This window comes from Phoxinus phoxinus (genome assembly GCF_949152265.1).
Source record: "Phoxinus phoxinus genome assembly, chromosome: 21".
NCBI lineage: Eukaryota > Metazoa > Chordata > Actinopteri > Cypriniformes > Leuciscidae > Phoxinus > Phoxinus phoxinus.
In genome coordinates, this window is record NC_136896.1 from 17281122 (window position 1) to 17305550 (window position 24429).

The following is a 24429-nucleotide window of genomic DNA, read 5'->3' on the forward strand; positions in this document are numbered from 1 at the left end:
CTTAACCTAATGAAACTTAATCACATTTTAAATAAATAAAAGTAATATTACAAAATACAAAACATTTAGCAAATTACCACACACACAAAAAAAGTTATTTTTTTCCTCCAAACCATTCCACACAAAATTGGCATGTGTAGTTTTTTTTTTTTTTTTTTTTGAGCATGTTGACTTAAAGCTGTGTAATTTCTTTACAGTCAACAGCACCTTTATACACACACACAGTTCTGCCCATAGTCATCTTCCCATTAAATCTAATCACATGGTTCACAGAGCCAATTATTCTCTGAGTCGGTCTGGTGGAGAGGCCTGTGGTTAACTCTGGGCAGAAGTGGTTATGCAGAACAGAGACAAGAACGAAAGCATGTGTAATTGTGCACAGGGGACTTGATCCTTTAAGTGCGCTTGCCTGCAGTTTAGACTTCTGCCGACACTTCTGTGAGAATTCCACGTGTGACAGCTCATTCTCAAAGAGTCAGCGGACTTGAATTATTTCATCTGTGTCAATGATATTGAACTACATTTGAAAAAACAGTATTCAGAACGCACTAAATTTCTGAAATATGCCATTTTAAAGTGAAACAGAATAAAGGTGGGCGTTGATTTTGAGATTTGATTGGATCAAGAAAATCCAGCTATAATGAGGGTTCCCAGACCATGACCAATTATTTAGATGATTTTTCATTGGATACGAATCTTAAATGAATTTAATAGAGATTAGAATCACAAGACAAGTTTATACTATCAAGTGTTGTTCTTAAACTAAAACTAATAATTTTTTTCGGTAATTTATATAAAGCTGAAATAAAAAATATATATATTAGATAAAGCTTAAAGGTACAATATGTCAGATTTTAGCAGTAAAATATCCAAAAACCACTAGGCCAATGTCATATATTTTGTTTAGTTGATTACTTACAATATCCCAAATGTTTCCAACTATTTGTAAATCGTGAGAAAAGTGCGATTTAAACCAAGGAAACGGGGCGTGTGAGCAGGGGTGAGGGAGTCGCCAGTCAATGGCGTCATATACACGTTACCCTCGGTTTCCGCTCGTACTGCCATAGTAACCATGGAGACAGACGTGGACAACTGGGTTATGCCTAGCAGGACGCTCATGCTGTTTTTTTTTCCAAACATTATGGACCATGGCAAGCAGACTGAGACAAAAAGAGGATTAAAACGAAAATCAACATCTTTCGAGAGGCAGAGAGCTCCGCGACTAACTTCGACTTGACAGAGACGCGAGTGTTGCATGTACTTTATAAGACAGGTGAGCAAATGTACATACAACTAATCAATGTTATTTAGTTCAACATGATGAAATGTTAGAATATGATCTGTATGTTATTTTAATGTTGATCTAGCTTACTGCTAGTCTCATATAGCCAACAAACAACATTCAACACACTCAAATGCCGTTTAGTGTGATAGTGTAAGTGTTAGAGCAAGTGAAACAGCGCTGCGTTACCTCACAAGTTTAATTCGTCTAATAAACTGACCTGTGTGAGTAGTAATTCAGCACTTGCGTGTAGTTCGGTAGAATGAAATGTCCATATTCCTTTATATCAGTGTTGCGTGTGGCCGCGTTGCGTGTGGTGCGTGTAGGCTACGTCTCTCATTAGCAATCGCGCTCTGCTTCATACTCATGTATTCACTCATCCATAAAAGATCCATCAGCTTGACGACAAGATCCATAATTCCGCTTAATGCTTTGCGCCACAATATACGCCTTTGTTATTGTAAGAGGTTAGCGACCCCTGGCGGCGAACAACCCTTCATATTGTACCTTTAAGCAAAAATTGCCATGGCAACTAACTGAAATAAGTTCAAGCACTTAAATTACAAAATATAAAAATACTAAAACAATTTTTTTATAGAAATATTTTATATTATATATAATTTTTTTTATAAAAAAAAACGAATAAAAGTGACAAACAGCACAAAATAAAAAAAAATTATATAAGCGAATTCAAAATAATATAATAATGGATGTGACCCATATGCCTATTCTTAAGCCAAGCATACAGAATACAATGGGGCTAAAGGCGCATTTGACTTTATTTTGTGCCTGATGAAGACCTGAGGGTCGAAACGTTGCCTTTTTTAAAAATAAAATCCATTTTGGAAGCAGTTAATATCAGTGTGCGGACTTCACACTTCTTGCATTTTACTTTATTCTCATTTAAAACACTGTTGTGCACAGATGGCACAAAAATTCAGCTCAGCACTTTTAATGTAATGTAATGTTATTCGCGACCCTCGTTTGAAAACTGCTACTGTAGGAAGACCCTGTATAATCTTTCAAACTGCCTACAAATAAACTCTTTGTCATGTCAGATTTAGACGCAAGAAATTGCATTTTTTTTACTTAGAGGTGGAAAAATTTAACTTTGCTGAAATATATTTTTCTATGTAAAATAACATGCACAAGAATTTAATTGTGTTTTCTGACCTGTGGTGAACTGGCCCTTCATCTTCTGAAACACAGGGTCTTGAGCGGTGGCTTGAGCTCGGCGGGCCAGGGACTCTGAGGCGGCACTGGAGAACATGGTGGACACATTAGAGACATTCTCCAGGCCCACGCCAAACGTGCTGACCAGCTTTTTCACAAAGTTGAGAGTATGTGGAGTGATTTTAGCATCAGACACAGCTCCGCTCTTTTCGAATGCCACAGAGTAGCATTTCGCCAAGCCCTGCTGTAGCTGCCGCAAAACCTGGGGAAGGAAATGAGGGAAAGATGAGAAACCAAGAGACAAGGATGAATGGTTAACCAGTTTTTATCAATTTACCATGAAGGATAACACCATTCCCACATATTCAATCCAATTTGCCATTTTGATAATACTAAAAATCCTTCAGAGGCGAATATGTTCACCAGAGAGATCAGTAAAAGCCTGCCTCTACCGGTCTCTGCTGCGGAGATTAAGCTTAGACTTCAAGTGAAGAAGATCACCATTAACAGACTAATTTAGTCTGGGACTACACTTCATCAATGTCTGGAAAATTAAACCCATGTTTTACTTCACTGAGCTCTCTCAATGCCAATTTATTTCATCCTCCAGTTCTCCTTGCTAAACTTTCTTTCCTCGCCCTTTTTCTCTCCTCTTCATCGGACGTTTGTCGCCGAGCGTCCCCACAGGACTGGGGCTCTTGAATCCCTGTCCAGTCTCGACGCATCAGCGCATCAGCCCTGTCACAGCAATCCAATCTCCACACGTTCAGTCTACACTCCCCTCACCCATCAATCACGACGAGCCCCTCGCCAAAGCCCGATTAGCACTGAAGCGCCAATGTCCACCTGCACTCCAAAACCACTTTTCAGCCTCACTGAGCCCCAATCGTTCCCCTCTGTCAGGTTTCATCTAGTCAGCCGGCCCTCTGAAAACAGCTACGTGTACGAGAGCATGCAGCATGAGACTAAAGAACGTAAGCAAACCGGACAGAAAACGCATTCATGTCATGTTTAACTTGCGCTTGGGGCTGATGTGCTTTAAGGTAGCCACTCACCTTTGGAATACAAAAACTCTCTCTTTAACACATAAAACCACTCACCTCCTCATGCCAGTTCTCCCTGAACCAGACCATCTGGTCCACGATGCCCTCCAGAGAAGAAAGAAGGGTGGGATGGAGCTCACGCTGCATGTGCATGATCCGGCTGCAGCGCCACATGGGAGCGGTGGCACGGATGGGACCTGGGTCAGACGCAGAGTGGGTCTGGGCAGCTGCTGAACTGGGCTGCTGCTGGCCAGAGTCTGAGGAAAAGTGAGAAACAACAGCACATGAAGGAAAGAAAAAAAAAGTTGACTTTTGTAGGACTTTATATTGTTGGATATCAACATTCTGAAAAAACTCCAGTCATACCGCTCTTGTAGCGCTCCCTCTGCTCGATTTTCAGCGTCAGGTACAGGGTTCGGATCGGAAAGTACACTGCTTGAGGGTAGACACGTCCCACCTGAGAGAAACAGTTGCAGATTACATTTCAGATCGGCCCTGTGGGCTTGGGTCAGAGCGAGAGTGAGAAACGTTGTGCTGACATGTTTTGAAACTTCTCTGTGATAGTGCAGGCTTTTGAAAATGAAACCGTAGGGGGAAAGCAATGAGATGGACAAACATCAAGGGCAGATTAAAACCATGGCTCAATATGACACTCGCTAAAAGCTTGTCAAACCCGAGTGTACACTTTCTCCTTTTCGGAGATCTGCTGTGTCCTTGAACAGCATCACAAAAAGAAGGCTCAGGATGTTTCATGCTTTAGCCCAAAAGATCATGTATTTATCAAAAAGGCAATGATACATTTGCACTAAGAACAAAAGTATTTTTTAATTAACTAGCGCAGGGTTGATCATGCGTAATATCACAGTAAAGGCCCGTTCACAGCAAGGACGATAACTATAACGATAAAGGTACAGTTGTAAAAATCATTCTAAATATAAAAGAATAGCAAAATCCACACCACAACTATAACGGCACAGAGAAACAATATCGTTGGAATCACTTTCAGAATTCGTTTTTTTTCCAGCTGATGAACGATAAAAGTTGACAGCCGATTAGAATTCACCTTGCTTTAAAGAGCTTGAGCATTTAAAGAGGAAGACGCTATGATTGCAGCGCATGCTCAGAATAAACAGAACAATAACGTGCATGGTGTGGACACTACCGGTAATATAGTTTTTATAGTGATTAATATACAAATCATTATAGTTATCTTTATAATCGTCACTATACACACACACAAACACCCATATACATATATATTAGTGATGCGCGGATCACGGTTAAATCCGGAGACACTGTGGATAATCTGTGGATCAGGGGTGGGGGTCAAGTAATAAAAAAATAACATTAACATTTCTGATTAATTGTGGATGACAATTAATGATGGAAATATGCAATGCAGTAGCAGGGTCCATTTGTTTAAGCAGCAATGGAGGCAAAACCGATCCGAGATAAATTTAAAAACAAAACAAAAGGAAGGAAAGAAAGAAAGAAAAGTATTGTGTGGGAGTGTTATAGTGGAGTAGTTAATAAGGACGAATCAAGTGCTGGGTATGTGACAGTGATATATAACGGCTCTGAAGCGCTGTATGTATATGACATACTAATAAAGCCTAAGACCGTAGGTTCAGGTGGATGATTTCTTTTTAACAGCAGATTAAAATGTTGTTAGAGCTGATCCGTGCATTTCTAATATACATAAACATTTACACATACATACATGTCTAAAATTAACACTCACCAAGCGCCAAATGCGAGTAAAAATCTGCGTTGTCGAGTAAACGAAACTGTCAATTGCCAGTTGTCCGGTAACATATTTATGAATTCTAACAATGCAATGCGAGAACATGACCCTCTTGACAGTTGACGGGCCAGTGCAGCATCGTGTCAAAAGTTTAAGCCTTGCCAATTTAAACATTCAAGCAGAAGACAATAAAATTAGCTCTGTTTCAAGTCGTAGTGTGCTAAAATAATGTAAAAAAAATGCCCGTCTCGGTGAGTGTCCTAGTAAACTCGGTTGAATCTAAAGTGAACATAAACAGTCCAGAAAGAAAGCGCATGCGTCCAGTATCAGTATATTGGATCGGTGCATTTGCTCTTAATATTCCAGCTGCTGTGTTTTTAATGTTAATCAAACAAAAGAAAATCACTAACTGCTCTTGATTGAACAACTTTTGTAAGTTTAATAAGGATTAATCTCTTTTTAATTTATAAAGTTATGTACCTGAAAACTACTGTTAGTAGTTAGTATTCAGTTTCATGGCCGCTAAAAATTATTTATAGCAGTTAGGGCTGTGCGATATTGATAAAAAATAAAATAAAATAAAAAACTCAATATTTTATTGATAATGATAATTAGACGGTATTTTGGTGAGTGTGTTTATTGTGTTGGCAGGTTTAGGACTGCCGTTGACAGCTGACTCCTAAAGTTTTTGATATTTTTCATATTCTGTGTGATGGTCAGTTCATAGCAGTGACAGAAATGATATTTTCCAACAACTTTAAATTGATTTTTACCTTTTATGGGCTTTATAACGCTAATATTAAATGTTTGCATCATCTTGTGTCAAATTCTTACATTTAATTCTATTACAATATTAAGACACAATAGGGCTGTTACCAATCAAATGAAATCAGTACGAATGGTAAAGCCTGCCCCCAGGCTCTATACTTTAAATCCAACCAACATAGGGGTCTGACTCATAACCCAATATTTGGATCCTTTTATTGTTATGTAATAGTCCCAAAAACATTCTTATCAACTTGTTCCTCTCTTCTTTCTCTCCTGGCGCTGCAATATCCGTGAGGGGTGTGAATGTTGTCCGCATCAGTGTGAGGGGGGATGAAGACAAATATGAAGGCGGCAGACAGCGTTCCTTCTCAAACCACCCGCAGCCCCTCTCAGGTCTCACAGCACCCAGCTCAAGCAGGCCATTAGAGTGGAAACACGATCTTTGTCAAGCAGACGGCGGAAAACAGGCTGGCCTTTAGGTGTAAAGAGACACCTCTGAGTCCAGATGGGCTTTTACATGAAAAGCAGCCACGGCTAAGACCTTCTGTTAAGAGCTTGTTAAGTATCGCATTAAAAATGAACGAGGCGAAAGGGGAAGAGATCACCCCTAAAATTGGAGAGAATTCTCATCATATTTTAGGGTGTGCGAGTGCTGGCATGTGATGGGTATCTGTGTGCATAAAGGTGTTGAGTTTTCCACGCATCGGTTTCATCTCAAGGCACCCAACAGCTCACCTTCATCAATATTTCATTAAACGTTTTTAAAACATCCCGCCAACTGGAGCACAGCTAAATAATTCAGAGCCCGAGATAAAGGTGCTCCATCCGCTGGAGATTTCACTTGAAAATCAAGAGTTTTACAAAACATCTACCTTTCACTCGTCATCCCCGCCTTAGATCAGACCCCAAAGATCCTTCAACAAGGAGACTTGTCATCCCTAAAACAGCCTTGACAACTCAATTAATTGAGATTATGGTTTGCAAACATATCCATTTCATTGGGTGCTTATCAGGGACTCAAGTGTACTTAATCTCAAAGTGAAGCATTTCCACTCCACGGGTACGTCAGCGCTGAAATGGAGAGATTAGAAGTCGCTGGTCTGGCATGTGTACGTGAGAAAAGAGGTGGTCGAGCTGCATGCAAAACCCGTTTGGAACGTGTCAGTGAACGAGAGGGGGATTTAGCCGTCATTTTACGTGAGTAAAGAACACAGAACTCTCTCCTCCATCTTTTTTTTCTCCCTCTCTCTTTTGAGCCCTTGGAGCAGCTGTTTCCTCTTTGAAGTTCAGGAGCTTTTTAAATGGCTTGGAAATAATACTCCATCAAGGAGGGCAAATTAGTCTCTTGTTTAATTGGTGGTTCTGTTCCCACAGTTGGAGACTGTTTGATATTAACCTAATAACAATGCTTTGCACAAATAATTAAAAAGGGAACCGGTAGAACTATTAATTTGACAAAGAAGGGACTGACTGAAGACTGTCTCTTATTAAAGACAGCAGAAGAAATTAATCTTGATTAGACGGATATATCAAGCATGAATGTACTGCTAAGAAAAGGTAATGTAGTGTGGAATCCAACCTGGCTTATGAGGTTGAGGAGTGGTTTCCCCTCTGAGCCCACCAGACACGTGAGGAGCTGAGGGATCCAAGCCAGCCACTGGATGGGCGGCACTCCAATGCAGTATTTGTCCACAGCGTCGGCCAAGGTGTTCTTATCGTCAAAACTCAACAGCCACAGCACCTGAAGAAGAAGAGAAACAGTCTCTTTTGATAATCGTTTTGATTTTATTAACCCGTTTATGACAAATCAGATCATAAAAATACATATTTTACGTCTAGAGATATCAATAGAAACACCCAGGATTCATGTCAATTACATTTACTTGAACAAAATTCATTTTATATTTAATACCCTGGACATTTAAAATGAATAATACATATAAAATAATTATAATACACAGTCAAATCGGCAAAGGAGGGATAATTTATGTAAAAACAACGAGCAAACTTTCTTTAAACACTCACTTAAATGAGAAATTCTCTTTCTTTTTATTATCATTAATGTGTAAAACACCTCTTCATGTAGACATACGGTTGGTCACAAAAGTAATTTAAAAAGTCAAGTCTCCAAGTCATTTTTTTTTCCAATCTCTGGCTCAAACATTCATAAAAAGTAGGTTTGGATGAAAATGTTCATCAACCTGTAGGACTGAACGGGTAACGTTTTCATTTTAAACTAAAACTATGTCAGCGATTGAAGATGAGGCCATCAAGCTCCTTGAAATAGCTACTCAAGGGCTTAATGGCTTGTAAAATCATCTCGGCCGCTTCACTCCCACCAGCTGCTGCCTTTTCTTGCTATTGTTGGTGGGGCTCTGGTACGGTGGCCGGTAACAGATAAACCATCATCTCTGCTGAGGCCTGATGGAGACATTAAGCACTGGACAGCACGGACCACACGGCTTGCGGATAATTACTGATAATCAGCGAGCAGCTACTCTCATTAATCACGTGAAAACTACGCCACCGTCTCGAAAGCTTCAACGGCCAGCAGCACTCCAGACACAATCTAAAGTGCTCCTTGCATACAATCCCATGCTGGAAAAAAGGAAAAAGCCAAATGGAGCTGTTTGATCTAGCGTACAGTACTCGACAGAGAGCAGAGGACTGCCATGTACATGGTATCCATACAAAACCCATCATCTAGTCTAATAATATAATTACATCCATCATTGGAGGTTCATCAGTCTGAATGCAGTGCATCCCCTCGCCACAGCTACATTAATTCAGAAATGGCACACAGTGACGGATATGCCCCCCCATTTAACAAAGCCATCAGAGCAGAATGGGTTTACTGGACCACAAATGAGCACTGAGTTTGCCTGTGTTTTATGGTAAATGGGTTTAATGGTAAAACTAATTACAGACCTGTCAAAAAACAAGCTATCCTTTTATGACATGCTCTGTGCATCTCCGCCAACCATTTTTGCCAGTTTTAACAAGTAAATCACTAAGCGCATGTTGTCATCTAGATTACGCAGTATGATAGGCTGCGATCAGTAGATAGTATTGATCAGTAGATCTTGACGTTTTATTGGTTGGTTTATGCAGCAGTCTCATAGTTGTAAAGGGTTAGGCTACCAGTGTTATTACAATTAACGAAAACTAAAACAAAATGTCTTTATTCATTGAAATGACACTAACTGTGACTTAACTGAGAATTTTCTGCAGTTAAGAATTTTTCAATTATGCCATTTGGTGCAGTAACTGCTGACAGCCTTAAAATAAGGCAAAGAACCTAAAAAGGTAAGACGACAAAAACATTTTTTAAGCAAGACAGTGCAACTGGATGCTTCTGCCGAGGTGAGAGATACTTCTCTGCTTCTCTCCATAGGTGAATCTCAACCACAAGATAATGATAGAGAACAATGATAGACTTCGGTTTATCTATTTAAAGCTGCAGTCCGTAGCTTTTCCTCTTTGTCGCCATCTCTGTTTGAAATCTGCAATTGCAGTTATTCGCGGAATTATCAACTTTACGTGAGTTGTGCCTCGACACTGCACAGCGCGGATGAGCACAATGTTTTGAGGAGAATGTGTGTCTCTCAGTCACCGCGCCGGTGTGGATTCTGTCATTCAGAATCACAGATTAAACTTTTTGGAAGAAGTATTCACCGGAAAATGTCATCTGAACAAGTAAGTAACATTAAAGTAAATCGCGCTGATTAAATCTAACGATCGCTTATCATTTCACGTAAAACCGTGCAAATTACATGTTGTCCTCAAATTGTAATGTTAACAACATCAGCATTGCGTGACTACATTTAATGCCCTTCCGGATATTTATCCTTGTTTTCGCATGGGCCCAGTTGCAGTCTCTTTTTTTCTGTAGCCACTCTGAAGTCCGAAGGAAGTCTTTTGTATTTTACAACGGGTGAATCTTGTCACTGGTTATTGTAGTTTGAACCTTTTTGGATCCGCCATCAAATTAATAAGTTGAATTATATCAAGTGCTGTGAGAAAAGGCTATAAATCTCCATGCTCAAATTTCCCGTGGAAATCCACCAGTGCCACTGGAATTAAAAACATTATTACAAGCTTACCGTTTTGAATCGAGCTAAGGCAAGCAGATAGTTTTGAACACTGGCTGGTTATGTAGCTACTTGCTCAAACATTCATTTTGGATAATTTTGAACCCAAAAAAGTTACGGACTGGATCTTTAACAAACATTTGGGTGCATGATTTTATACTGACATTGTCCTCATTGGTGGAAGAAACCTAGACAGCTCAATGAGGCCAGCAAGAGAGGAGATCTTACCTTGGCCAGATATTTGCGTGACTTGCTCTCATTCTGATGGCGGCAGGCGTGTAGGTAACAGGTAATGGCGGAGACGCCTAGGTGGGGCTGGCGGTCTTTGACAAATATGTTCTCCAAGTAGTCTCCCCACATAGCCCAGGCTTTCACCAGGACATCATGCATCTGCACTGCAGCAGAGAATGCCTTATTTGCTTCCTCTGACCTGTTAGAAGAGATAAGTCGACAAATTGAATGAGCGGGGAACGTGTCAGTTCTGATCAACACAATCTTGATATCTCAAGAATGTAAAGAATCTGAATCATTTGGAGGATTAATCTGGAGTCAGTAAAATATATGCAAATGGTACACTGGTAAACAGGAGCCATGTAAAATTTATCATGATTGCATGCCCAGTTTTAGGAGTATCTGGTGGAAAAAAACTTGATGAGAAACACTACTACAAAAAAAAAAAAAAAAAAAAAATCCATCCAGCTGGCCAGCACCTAACTGAAATTAGCTGACTGGGTTCAACATTTTTGTTTCATCAGCCGTTTTAGAGCTTTGAGAATTTGTCCCCCAAGAGCATCTTTTCTAGGGCCCTTTTATAGAAGCAGTTTAAGAATAGAAGTTGAGAAAGGATCGTAAAGGGCTTTATAAAGGAACTGAAAGAACTGGATGGGACACATAATCCGTGCTTGAGGCCTCTGTCCTTACCTTCACAATCTCTAAATGTTACCCAACGACACACCTACTAAACCAATCACATATAATGGGAACTTTTAATGAGTATGTGGCAAGCAACAGAATTACACTTGATTGCAATGGGAGTCTGGGGAGGCCAAATCCACTGAAGCGTCTCGTCAGTCGTGGACATGTATAATATGTTTCTGCTCATGGCCTTTGCTGAGAGTCGGGCCTGGAGCGCACATGAATCCCCACGCCCAGTCAAGTGTCAAACATCTTCCTCCGACAGCTCTGCTGCTTTATCAAATCCCTACGTTAATATTCATAGAGAGTGAAAATGTAATGATTACATTAGGCCCTGCTGAGGCTGGGGGAAACTTCTGCTGATCACAGAGATTTCACAAATTGCTATTGAGTTAATTATTCAGCATGTGTATTTAATAAGCTATTTCAATCCAGTGCCAGGCTCTGGGCTCACCATCAATTCACCCATGATGAGTAAAAGAGCAAGGCCTATATAAAGCTGTGATGTTGAAAAAAAGCAGGTTATCATCAATATCTGTGTATTAGATAATGAAATAATGGTCTGTTTTGGTCTGGATATTAAATTATTATTAAATTAGCAATTCATAGAACAATTATAATTATTAAGTTATAGCTATAATTATATATTATATAATAAAATAAAACTTTTTTTATTCGCCCCATTCATTATTCTTATTTTGTACTTATCAATACTTAACATCCTTATGATAACATCCTTGCTAACTAATAAGCAGTGTTTAGGGGTTTATTGAAGCAAAAGTCTTAGTTAATAGTGAGAATTGGACCCTAAAGTGTGATAATTTTTCCTATTGTACCAAAAGAGTATCGAACTGTGACCCCAAAACCGAGGTACGTACCGAATCAAGACTTCTGTGTACAGTTACACCCTTAATAATGTAATTTATATTTTTCTTCAATCATGTACGAAACTGACATGAAAAGATTACATTTCTTAGAACTTCGCACGTATATTTTAAATGAGATGTTTTAAAAGATTTCTCCTGTTCATTATCTTGAATTCCTTATAGGTCACGGACACATTTGTTTGTTTAAATATCTTGTAGGCGGTTAAAACAACTGGCTTGATTGCACTACAAAATTAATTACAGTATTCAGAGATGTAAAACAATTACATGACAGATTTTCATCAGAGTGACTCGTGAAAATGCCAGTCAATAGAAATATGACAGGAGATAATCACTCATCATGAGTTCAGTGTCATTATCCTCTGCCACAGACATGCTGTATAAGGTTAATTACTCATCATACTCTCATATTGACTGTTAACGACTGTTCTGACCTCATTATTGGAATAAAGTTTTAGAAGTGATGATTAGTGGCACAAACACATGCACACGCACAGATGTTTATCTTTCCTCTCCATAATGATTTTTTTTGTCAGACTGGTTCGTTTTAAAAAGTGAGCTCATGATCTCGCCAATTCAGATTCTTTATTGTCAGAGCGAATCAGACTTGTGCACAAAACAAAAGATAATGAGAGCGGTGTCAATTAAAGACAAAGAAAGAGTGAATGAGGCTGATAAGGAGAAGACTCAAAGTGACGGGCAGAAAAGCAGAGAAGATAAACAAAGCCAGGGATCAACTCTTACTTATTGATCTGGGCTAAGAACATGCCCTTGAGAGCGTAGAACTCGGCGGTCATCTCCTTGGTGAAGTACTTCAGGTTAGTGGACTCAATCACCTCCAGACCCTGACAATACAATAACAATGATTGCATTTACAATTAATCAAAGTATTTCACAGGTAAGAATTTTCCATTTTCTCATGTAAAAATGATACTATATCCCTCAAAAACAAGGGGCTTAATTTGTCAGACTCAGCCAACGTGTAGTTTTCTGACCTAGAATTCCTATACATCAAAAGTCAACACCACTGACAATAGAGTAACGTTATATCTGCTGTAGACATCTCTGTAGCTCAATCTAAGACTCCCAGGTGAGAGCCAGTGGCTTAAAGTGTGCCAGAGAAATGATAAAGAGAACAGAACAGGTCCAAGTGATAGCTGAGAGAGAGAGAGAGAGAGAAAGAGAGGGAGAGAGAGACTTATTAAATCCAATGGTACTTTAATGACTTGAGCTCAGTTGAGGCAGCTCCATTAATCAGGCTTAAGCGAATGCTGCAGCAAGCAGCCCATTCCTTACACTGTTTGGAATGCATTTCTTACTGTGACAGCACCGCAGTCATTCTCACCGTAATGAGAGCAGCGTTATTTGGATTAAGAGAGTCCGGCTAACAGCAAAATCAGCAGGTGAGTTGACAAAGTAAAGTAGATTAGGTATAGAGGAAGTCAGCTTGACAGCAACATAAATATATATATACATATTCTGTTAGTGTAAAAAAAATATTTAAATGCTGAGAAAATATAAATTTATTTTAAGCACTGTAGAAAAGTATTGGATTTATATGACCTTATAAACATGAACTTATTAACCTTATATGAACGCATTAATCTTACGGATAGGTCACAAATGATAAGTTATCCAGTTTTTCATATTTGCCAAAAGCAGCTTGGAGAAGTGAAATTCATTGTATTTAATTCATCTCCTTCAAACAGCTACAGCCAAAATGACATTCAGATGGACATCTTTGGCTTGTGTTGTACTGACTTGGGTTCATGATGTCTATTCTGTTCAAGTCACCATGGAATCAAAATGGACAATTCTTATTTTTTATGGAATGTAACAATTATTATAAATGATTTATCCATGCACCTATTTTTATTTATTTATTCATGTGTCCTCAATCTTTAATAAAAGACAGTCGACAGCGACGACAGCATGATGAATGACCAGCAAAATCTGCGTGGGGAAATCTTTCCCATTAAAATGACAATTTCACTCACAAAAATTCACCAAACAATGGTAAATGCGACCGCACCTCAAGCTTTTGAATACAGAATACTATGTATGAAATACATCTGATCAGGATCAGGTGAACACAAAACCACAGTAATTATACAGGTTTTGCTTAAAGAGTATTAGTTGACTAGTTATTCAGGGAACTCAATGACTTTTGAAAATATGTATTGGTGCTTAAAGTTCACTCACCTGCATGCATTCATTCTTGCCCATGACTCCAGCCAACTGTAGGTAGCACTTAACCTGCTGACGGATCTTCTGGAAGCAGTCTACAATAGGCACGGTGGGGATGGTGTGGATGCGGCTCAGAATGTCCAAAGCCACATTGACCAGACCTTGCTTCCGGCCGATCTTCCCATACTGAATAATGGCTGATGCGGAGGCATGCACTCCAAGCATGGCATTGTTAGTGTTTGGGTCATGTTGCGTGTTAGTTTCATAAGCGGTCACAATGGCTGCAGAAGGGGGGGGGGGGGGGGGGGATAAAAGTGTAATGTATATAAATTAAAATGATGAATCAGAATGTCACTGGACTGGAATTCATCGGCATTTCCTTGCTTACCTTGATAGTGGTGCTGCCGCCACATAAAGATGCTGCTCCAATGGGAAAGGTCATCTGAGACAATTGGTAGCCTGTTTCTCCAGGTCTTCACCACAGTCTTCATGTCATGGAGGCTGGTGTTGCGGCCCAAGTTGGCAGGCTGGAGTCCTGCATTAATCTGAGCAGCTTCCTGTAGCTCAATAATCTGCTGAGCCGCCTGAATGAGAACAATACAGGAATAAACAGATGAGAATCTCAATGCAGTTATTAATAAACATCAGGAAGATGTAACACGCATTCTCTTCAAAGCTCCTGCTCAGTTTAAATCTGAGGGCTACAGTCACCCATAAATCACACTCACTCACACAAACACTGGTTTCCATGTTTTATGGGGACTTTCCATAGACATAATGATTTTAATACTGTACAAACTGTAGTCTATCCCCTAAATCTACACATCACTTTCAAAAAATTTTTCTTTTTCGTATGAATTATAAGCCGTTTTCAAAATGGGAACCTAAAAATGTCCCCATAACATTGGGAATACCAGGCGCAGGCGCACACACACACACACTCCGAAATCCATTATTGCGAATGTATTACAGGCTTATGATTCCTATTGAGAAAGAAAAAGAAATAAAGAAACGAAATCTTGAGGTGGCTGAACGAATGGATGGATCAAAGTATCTTAAAAGGCATTTACTCAGAGAACAGGCAGAGAGAGGGAAGCGCACAAGTGAAGCGACTATTCCCCTAATGCCTAATCGCGCTCACAGGCGACACTTAGACCACACCAGCAGAGGACACAGACCACGGTGACCCAAAAAATGCTACTCATTCCTCACGAACTATCGATGGATGACCTTAACATATCAGACGGTAAACACACACCCTGCACTCTTAACCAAAATGCCACATGGATCTTTAATCTCTGTGAATTGTAAAAGACGTGAGGGAGGGAGTCTGGCACTTACAAGGTGATTTACAACATGATGGTTTACTACACACACGATGAGTAGCCTGAGCCGCGATAATGAATTATGCCCGCGAACACACATACACGCATCCAAAAAAACAATCCGTTCAATAGTAATGCCTGCTTTACAAGATAAATGCCTCAAATCAGTCCATGGACTTGCCAAATCAAATCACCACACAACAAAATAAATTAAGCAATACAATATTTTTCACAATTATCTGTTAATATCAGCTGATGGCACATTATAACCTTCATTCTGAGTGCCCATTCATCATGTAAATTTAATTTTCTTGCAGGTATTTAATCAAACACTATCTGATGTGGAAAAGTAATTACGAGTCATTTTAAACTTGGTGGCGTTCTCACTCTCTCGGTCTCATGGCTCCTGTCTGCCTCTCTCGTCCATTCCAATCGCTCTTATTGGACTTCTGTATGGTTGCATTAAGGAGTGCAGGCGTAAACAGATTCAATTATCAGTAAATTCAATTATCCCTTAAGTCAATGGCTGTGGGGCAAAGACTGAATTTTTGAAGGCCTAACTAAAACAGCCACAAAAACGTGCCCATTACCATAGGTTAATAACAGCTGGTTCTTTACACTAATTAGTAGTATTAAACTTCAGTCTAAATCGCTTAAATGCATAGACCATTCGCTTTGAGCATACATTAAAGAATAAAATCTCCAATTTTGAATGACCAAAAATGTAACTGTCAGTGCTGATGTCACATTTGCATAATTAATTGTGATTCATGATTTGGTACTTTATTGTACATTCTGCGAACTAAATTCATATATGCCATATCAAGAGGAAAAAATATGAAAAAAAAACATTCTATTAAATATTTCATATTTATTATGCTTATTATTGAAAGAACCAATAATCAAATAATAATAATTATTATTATAGATTACAATTTTATTTAAAACAATTATTTTTTTATTATATTAATAATCATAATAAAATACTGATACATTGCAGTTTTGATTTACGAATAGTATCAAGTAACAAAAATACCTTCAAGATAATAATTCAGATGTTCTGATTACATATACTATATTCAACTCTTCAATCATGCGGACCACGGAACTATCAGCCATTACCCATAACACCCTGTGTGGTGTATTCACATTCTCCAACAACAACGCCTCATTTCCTCAATTTGGCTGTCATATTTGCCATCACACCACAGCCGTGCTCAAGAAGAGTGCTTCTAGTCTCTAACAGTCCCTAGAGGACGCGGTGCGTGGACAGCTCTCACACATTACCCTAATCTACAGGCACACATCACCTCGGCTCCGTCCCATTGTGTGCTCTGCCTGATTATGCGTGTGGCAGTCAGGAGGCTGTTCTTTCTGCTGAATATTAATACAAGCTGCCTATTGAGCACCACAATGGTGCAGTCAACACTATCTCAGGCATTTTAGAAAGGGCCAAAGGGCCAAAAAGAGGGAGGGAGGGGGGGACCAGGTCTGACAAAGGGAAAAGTGATATTGTGCAAAAATGCAGAGTGAAGGCAATTATAAGAAAAGTGTCTGCTTTAACCACTCTCTCTGCTACAAGGGTTTGTATAAAGTCACGCGCTCGCACATGAAATGAGATTGCCCGAGTCTAGCTTGTCAGCGGTGATATCGGACCAGATGTTCTACTTTTGAGATATCATCATTTAAAATTGACAATCAATTTAGATCAGATCGCTTGTGGTGTTCTGATTGAGCTACCCTGCTCGAATAAGTGAAGAACACCATCAAGAACATTAAATTAGAGCTGGAGAACGTCTGGTTAAAGGGTGTTTGTCAGCTCACACACTAACCTGCAGCAGGGGCGTGTGAACGTGAGAAACGATGTGTGGCAGTCTCCTCCATTCTCTGATGGCCAGACTGCTGGCCATCTCCACCAGACGCTCGATGAAGTTGAGCTGCTGTTCCTCTGGGTGACAGATGGCGAGGTAGCCACGATGCATGTTCACCTTCCAGGTCATTTCCTTTGGACAGCTCAGCTCCACCTGATGCAAACAGGAAACACAGCTGTATCAGCATACACCACCGTTCAAAAGTTTGATTTTTTAAAATGGTTTATGCTCACAGAGACTGCATTTATTTGATCAAAAATACAGTAAAGTTGTGAAATATTACTACAAATTCAAAATAACTGATTATTCAGTTATACTTATAATATGCAGATTTGCAAGAAATATTTCTTATTATTATCAATGTTGACAACTGTTGTGCTGGTTAATATAGCTGCTTAATATAATTTATTTGAAATCTAAATCTTTTGTAACTTTATAAATGTCTGTTAGTTTTGATCAATTTAATGTTTCCTTCCTAAAAAATTTATTTACTGACCCCAGACTTTTTAACAGTAGTGTACTTGCAGTTAGAGTGACTAGTTGTGTTTTTACAAGCCACATCCTGATGGGGTTACAGACGGGACGCTAACCGAAGCTTTAGTTTGATTGCTAAAAATAATGATTTTGAACTTGAATCCCTGAGCAGCATGTGTGTCCTAGTTTTTGTTCATGGTCATCTGGTCACCCTATTCCACAGTGCACACTGCAATTCGAGCTAAATAGGTGGTCGTAGGGAGAATAAAAAGTCGGTACAGGTTGCTGGCATTGTGCAGTATGACGATTTGGAGGGATTTACACTCTTTGGTCAGTGTGCGCTTATCACGGCCGGCATTTGATAAATAACCCTGCGTCAGGGCTGGCCTTATCCACCTGCCTTTAATTGAAAGAGGGGACATTTAAACTTCCCGAGAGCAACTGCTGCTGCCAAGCAGCCTGCCCTGGAACGGAGAAAACAAATCACTTCCCAGCAGATGTTTGAGCAATTATTCAAGCACGTATCCGTAAATATTAGATGCAAAGCGAACGGAGAGGGAAGAGGAGGAGGAGGAGTGGGAGGGAGGGTTGCTGGGCTGGACAATTTAATTAGGTGTCACCTTAGGACAGAAACCTGAATGGATTCGTTCCAAGTCTCCTTGAACAAGAGCCAAGAGTATTTATAATGTGTCCAGACTCTATCGCACACTTTTTCTACTTTGTTTTAGAAGTGAAGCCCATAAATTACCCACCGACGGCAAGGCTACAATTCTGAAGTCATAAACAATTCGGCAAGAATAGTTGAGAGTGTGACTTTCTGCATAAAAAGTGGTGCGCTTTTTACATTTGGCAATATGGTAAAACTCTAATAATAATTTGAGGAGTCAGTGAAGTCATAACTATGGTTTTAAGTTATCTTACTGGACTGGAAGTGTGTGTGCAAATTTTACACCACAATGCAGAGTATCTAGCCAAAAAAACATACTTTAATGAAAACTCTTACAGGCCCTTATATACACAGTAAATACATATATTTTTTAAAGAAATTAATAAAGTTATTTAGAAAGGTTGCATTAAATGGATCAAAATCTATTTCATAAAAACAAAAAAGGGAAAATGTCACCATCTCAAACTATTTCACCGTTTTCTCCACTGAAAAAAAGAAGAAATGTTTCTTGAGCAGCAAATGCTAAACAGATGCTAAAAATTCAGCTGTCATCCCAGGCATAAATGCTATTTTAAAATATATGAAAATAGAAAACAGTAAATTGTAATAATGTTAATGTTTTTACTGTATTATCCATAATTACCTTGGTGAGCCTAAGAGCGTTCTTTCAAAGACATTCAAATAAAATTGCTGAATTTTTGCAGGTAGTGTATGTATCTATAGACTGATTGTGAACTTATTAAAACATGTTGCTTTAGGTTTATGTTGAGTAACAGGGCAAGTATTCAGACAAGATAGATAAAGTAAAGACCTTAAATAAAACAGACAATTACTCACAAATCTTAAATCCCTATTCGTGTTGATTGCTGAGCTTACCTGCACCAGAGCATCTTTCATGGCGGCCCAGTTGGACACTCTCCAGGCACACTCCAGCACCAGGTATGGGTTGTTATGGCCTTTAGATTGCCCGTACTCAGTCAGAGGCTCCCACTGGTTCAGCTCTTTAGAACAGCTGGAAATCAACATATAATTTAGATTTATTATATATTGGAATATAACCAATGGTCCAGAATGTTCATAAAACAGGGTTTTTGATCATATTAGTGTTTTGACAGCTGACAATTTCCATGTGTGACAATTCATTATTTGACACTGAGCAAAACTTTGAGAGCATAATTTCAGTCAATCTATGTTAGTAATTTGGATATATTAGCATTGTGATAGTTTGCCGCACTCTTTTTCGGTATATTAAAAATAATGTGTCTTATTGGCTGTGGTTTTGTTGGTGGTTTGTCGTATCTGGAGTATTTTCCTTTCAATGAGGATGGAAAACTTACTTGACGGTGGACATATCAAGTGTTGAGTCTGAGCTATGCTTTTTCAACTCACCGGATCCAGTGATCCTCCCACAGCTGGTACTCTGGGAAGATGGCGGGCGAAACATTGTGCTCTTTGCGAGCTTTCTCCATTGCCTTCTCGTAGGTTTCTTGAGCCTAATGATGATGGAACCAGAATTGTTAACATCTTAAAATATAAGAGCGACAATACATTGGTCCCTAAGAAATCCATTTTATTTCCGCCCAAATTCTGTATTTTCTGTTTTCCAGTTTTAATTAAATGTAATAATCAAAAAGTATCCCTAATCCATTCAATTCCTAAAACTAACAATTTAACAATTTATTAAAATTATAACAATAATAGTGTCTGTTTTTTAACTTTTCTGGATGCTGTGTTTTATGATTATATAATTTATTATTAAAAACATTGTTAATTAAATGAATGCAAAAAAGATTAACAAGATTAATTAAATTGTTACTGTCTTTTTGCATTTTAATATTCACTGACATTAGTGATTTGATTAAGTGTACAACCCTTTTTTTGATTTATTCATCCGAATTTGGCCAAATTCCATGACATTCTGCCATTTTGACTGTGTTCCACGATCCAATCTGCATGTTTTGCAATGCGGAAATCATATGGCCCTAAATAAATACATGCAGATACGATCATTTCAGTCTCTCTCACCTGTTCAAAGAAGCCATGCTGCTCGTACGCAATGGCGGTGCTTGATTCGGGAAACTTGCATCTCTTCTGCCACAGCCCTGCCCACATGTCCTCCTCCTGCAGAAGGGAGTATAGCTCTGCCAGCGAGTCAAGGATCTCCTGAGGGAATACGAAAACACATCTTCAAAGAATATAGGGGACAAACACATCCATATTCAGAGGTGTGCCAATGAGATGACTGCTTAGCATAAGCAGCTTGAATGCTGGGATACTTCAAACTGAACTCACTGACAGGTCAAAACAAAGCCAACTGGAAATTCAGCACACAAGTTCATTTTGAGTGACACTGGGGAACCTTCAGAACACAAAACTTCCTCTGCCAAGAATATCAATGGCAACAAAGATTGAAGAAGAGCTCATGAATTACTGTACCTGCTGTGGAGGAGTGATGCTTTCCTGCTCGTAGAACTCTGTGCTCTGTTTGGGTTTGATGTGCAAGCTAAGGCCTTTCTCAAAGGCTTGCTGCTCCAGCATCAGGGTGGAGCGTAACCATAGATTGTGGGTCTTGCCTAAGTACTTCAGTACGCAGGGCCTGATGGGTATGGGCGGCACGCACTGAGACATTGCCTCCACAAAGCAGTTTAGAGCACTGGGCTGACAATCTCTCTGAGCTTGATGACTACCACTACACAGGAACGGACCCATCTCACCTGACAGTGCCTAAAAAAAAGGGATACAAATGTTCAAAATTAGAAATGCATGATATATTTGTGCAATATTGGTCATTGGCTGAATTGTTATTGATGTTTATCGCCCATGTTAATTTTCCCCACTTTTACATTTAGATTACCTTTAGTTCTACAAATTTATTAACGCTGTTAAATGTAATCTACAGACATTCTCAAATAAAAAATTTGTTTTAATAAAACAAAAACAATTAATAAAAATATATCTATATAATACTTTAAGAAAACAATTGATTTAAGATTTAATTTTAGTTCGCTTTTTTATTGCATTGGCTTAATGGCATCGGCCTGAATTTTAATAATGCTTTACCCTAATCAATAGAATAGTATAAGTTTGAGAACTTTATAATACAATTTCAAATAAAATGTAAAAAAACCCTCCTTTAAGTAGTTCCTAACATCGCACCAAACAATCAGAATTTGCCATAAATATTCAATAGGCATGACAACTCTAAAGAAATAGTTCATGTTACACAGAATATTATTATTATTGAAAAGACTGGCACAGTAAATATGTCCTAGGTTTTGTTTATATACCTCCTACAAACAAAAGCCATAAAGCTGAAGATTTCTATTTTGAATATTTGCTGTAACAGTCTACAGCCTCAGTCACTCTAAATTAAAGCTATTTAATGAGAATTCTAATACTTAAGACATCTGGTCCATTAAACTCTGAAATTTGCATAAAAGGTTTAATTTCTGCTCATTAGCGAATGCTGCTTGTTTAAGTTCAGCGGCAGGGGCAGAGAGACAGCCCGTCGGACCCCCACCCATGCAAAGGTCTCCAAGATGAGCGGATAGGCACAACCTCTGACACCATTAACACACGTTTTGAATGCTGATTCTGCAATCATATGCATTATTAGTAGTAAAACAGTCAGTACACTTTAACCACAACAAAGGTCAGTTTAAAGCCATCAGCAGTCATATGCTGCATTTAGATGGAAAATGTTTAGATTAAAAAACGGCCAACTGTCAGCTCAGCTCTTAGAAGATCTGGGACAGTGAAGTACTCACATGCTGCTGGCGGTCCGACAGAATCTTCCAGAGGCGGGGGAAGAGCTGGACCCAGGTCTTCTCGGCCAGTGGGGTGGAGATGTGGCACAACTGAACCAGAGCATTCAGCAGTGCTCCCGTCTGATTACACACACAAGAGACTCATTTACTGATAGCAATATATCGGCCATTAATCAACCCACATTTAGCCACTTGAGATTATCGCATTGGCTGATAACAGTGCCAGCTCAGCCGATTAACAGAAGTGCACCTTGTTTCAGTTCCAAAGTCTACTAGGAAACCTGTCAATGTTACAATAACCATTTTATTTCTTAAAATATTAAAACAAATAAAAATAAACTGGATACATACCGTAATAACAGTAAAAGTTTTTGTAATTTTGTTGTGTATTTATATCATTTTTAATAGTTTTCTTTCAGTTTTAGTATATCAAGTTAAACTAACATTCTGCAAAGCTGAAAATGATACTTACAATGTAATCTTCACTTATGGCACCAAACATTCAAGGGCAAATGAGACTATTCCTTCTCAAAAAATGACTTTTCATAAGGGATCCGTGCATTTTAAAATGCATGACCGGTCAATCACATCTTGCCACTGAATAATTCTTAGGGCATAATTGCACGAAAAAGGTTTGGACCTCTGACCACAAGAAGAATAGAGATGTTAGCATAAGTCAGAACTCAAATGTGTGCTGTGGTTCCTGACAGTGGCTCCGGTGGGCAAAGCAGGCAGGTCAGGTCTTTGAACTCCTTACTTCATCATTTATCTAAAGCCTGCTTGAGAGGTGCATATAAAGCAGAACCGTGTCCAGGATTAAATAGAAATCAATGACGTTGTGACCTCAAAGCGCTCAGAGACAGAATCCCATGTTGCCCTGATCAAACTCTCTTTAACAGAGACACTTATGAGAGAGAAGCCAAATGAGGAAGAGCAGGCTAGAGATGAAAGTAGCAAGAACCAAAGGTGCATATTAAAATCTCACTGTTCAAGCCTGTATGGCTTCTGCATGTGACTCATTCCTACATATGTCCTTTATGTAACCAGTGTCCTTTTTTAAGTTTTGCTTGGCTTTTCCCACTGCTTAAGGGGGTGCACCCGTGAGGGCGACATATGTTGAGGTGATTGCTCACCTTGACCTCTCTCAGGGAGTCCAGGAACTTGTCGTGGCGGTTGGTAAGCATGTGCAGCTGGTTGCCCGTGTCTCTCTCCGCCTGCTCCTTGGTCTTGGGGAGGCTGGTCTGGTCTCCAGGTGCCAGTTCAATGTCTATCTCCACATCCTACAGATGAAAAGGTCACAAAAACATAAAATATTTGGAAGAACATTTGTTTATTTGCTACACTTACAGCAGGCCACTATGAACTCGAGGTCTGACCCATTTGGAACTGAACTGAGAATGTCTCTGAATTCCTGAACTAAATTCCTGAACTTGAATTGAGCTCAGATGCAGGATACAGATTTGAAAATCAAATTTGAATTTAAGGAAGCAGAATTGCTACAGTCCACAGTTTTTCTTCTTTGTCGCCATCTCTGTTCAAAATCTGCAATTGCAGTTATTCGCAGGATTATCAACTTTTTACGTGGGTTGTGCGTGGGCACAGTGTGGATGAATAGATGTTTTGAGGAGAATGTGCGGCTGTCAGTCACCGTGCCGGTGTGGATACTGGCATTCAGAATCACAGATTCTTCTTTTTGGAAGTATGGCTCATTTTTTGATCTCTTGCTCTATCTCCCCAACTCAATGTAGTCAAACATTAATATAGAATCATACAATATACAACTCATTAAAAAGTAGTACATTTCGAAATTCTGACGAATGCATAATTTTGGTTTCTCTATACATCACAATTTGATTAGGCCATAAACAAGCTTTTCTGTAAAGATGTTTGTACACAGAATGGCTCAGCTGACCTCCTCCTTGGTCTCGCTGTTTTCTCTCTCTCGAGGTTCCTGTTTGATATGCGTCGCCATGGCGAAAGCTGCACGGTCATGGCTGTCAGCCAGGTTTATGACGTTGGTGATGGAGGGGAGCATGGAGCCCTGGCAGCTGGTGCCAATGGTGGTGTTCCTCTCACAGACCGCCAGCAGCAGCTGTGAAGCAGAGACGACAGAATCAAACTCTGAACTGCCACGATTGCTCAAACACACACGCAAACAGCTGCTCTCGCTGTGAGGAACACATCACATGGAAGAAAGTAGCTAACGTTCACACATAAATGACACCTGCATGAGCC

General features: G+C 39.3%; 1 protein-coding gene across 1 annotated transcript in view; it reads right to left on the reverse strand.

The window, feature by feature from the left end:
* The window catches only part of trrap (transformation/transcription domain-associated protein), an 80746-nt gene that overhangs the window by 8728 nt on the left and 47589 nt on the right, over positions 1 to 24429 (reverse strand). Inside the window, exons 49-64 of the mRNA XM_079594548.1 lie at positions 24107 to 24286; positions 23328 to 23474; positions 22195 to 22314; positions 20864 to 21151; positions 20453 to 20590; positions 19817 to 19920; positions 19304 to 19439; positions 17248 to 17439; positions 14479 to 14674; positions 14106 to 14371; positions 12648 to 12748; positions 10330 to 10531; positions 7590 to 7751; positions 3865 to 3955; positions 3556 to 3755; positions 2456 to 2717 (exon numbers count right to left, since the gene is read on the reverse strand). Of these exons, the coding sequence (XP_079450674.1) occupies positions 2456 to 2717; positions 3556 to 3755; positions 3865 to 3955; positions 7590 to 7751; positions 10330 to 10531; positions 12648 to 12748; positions 14106 to 14371; positions 14479 to 14674; positions 17248 to 17439; positions 19304 to 19439; positions 19817 to 19920; positions 20453 to 20590; positions 20864 to 21151; positions 22195 to 22314; positions 23328 to 23474; positions 24107 to 24286 (2785 nt within the window). The remainder of the gene's footprint in view (positions 1 to 2455; positions 2718 to 3555; positions 3756 to 3864; positions 3956 to 7589; positions 7752 to 10329; positions 10532 to 12647; positions 12749 to 14105; positions 14372 to 14478; positions 14675 to 17247; positions 17440 to 19303; positions 19440 to 19816; positions 19921 to 20452; positions 20591 to 20863; positions 21152 to 22194; positions 22315 to 23327; positions 23475 to 24106; positions 24287 to 24429) is intronic.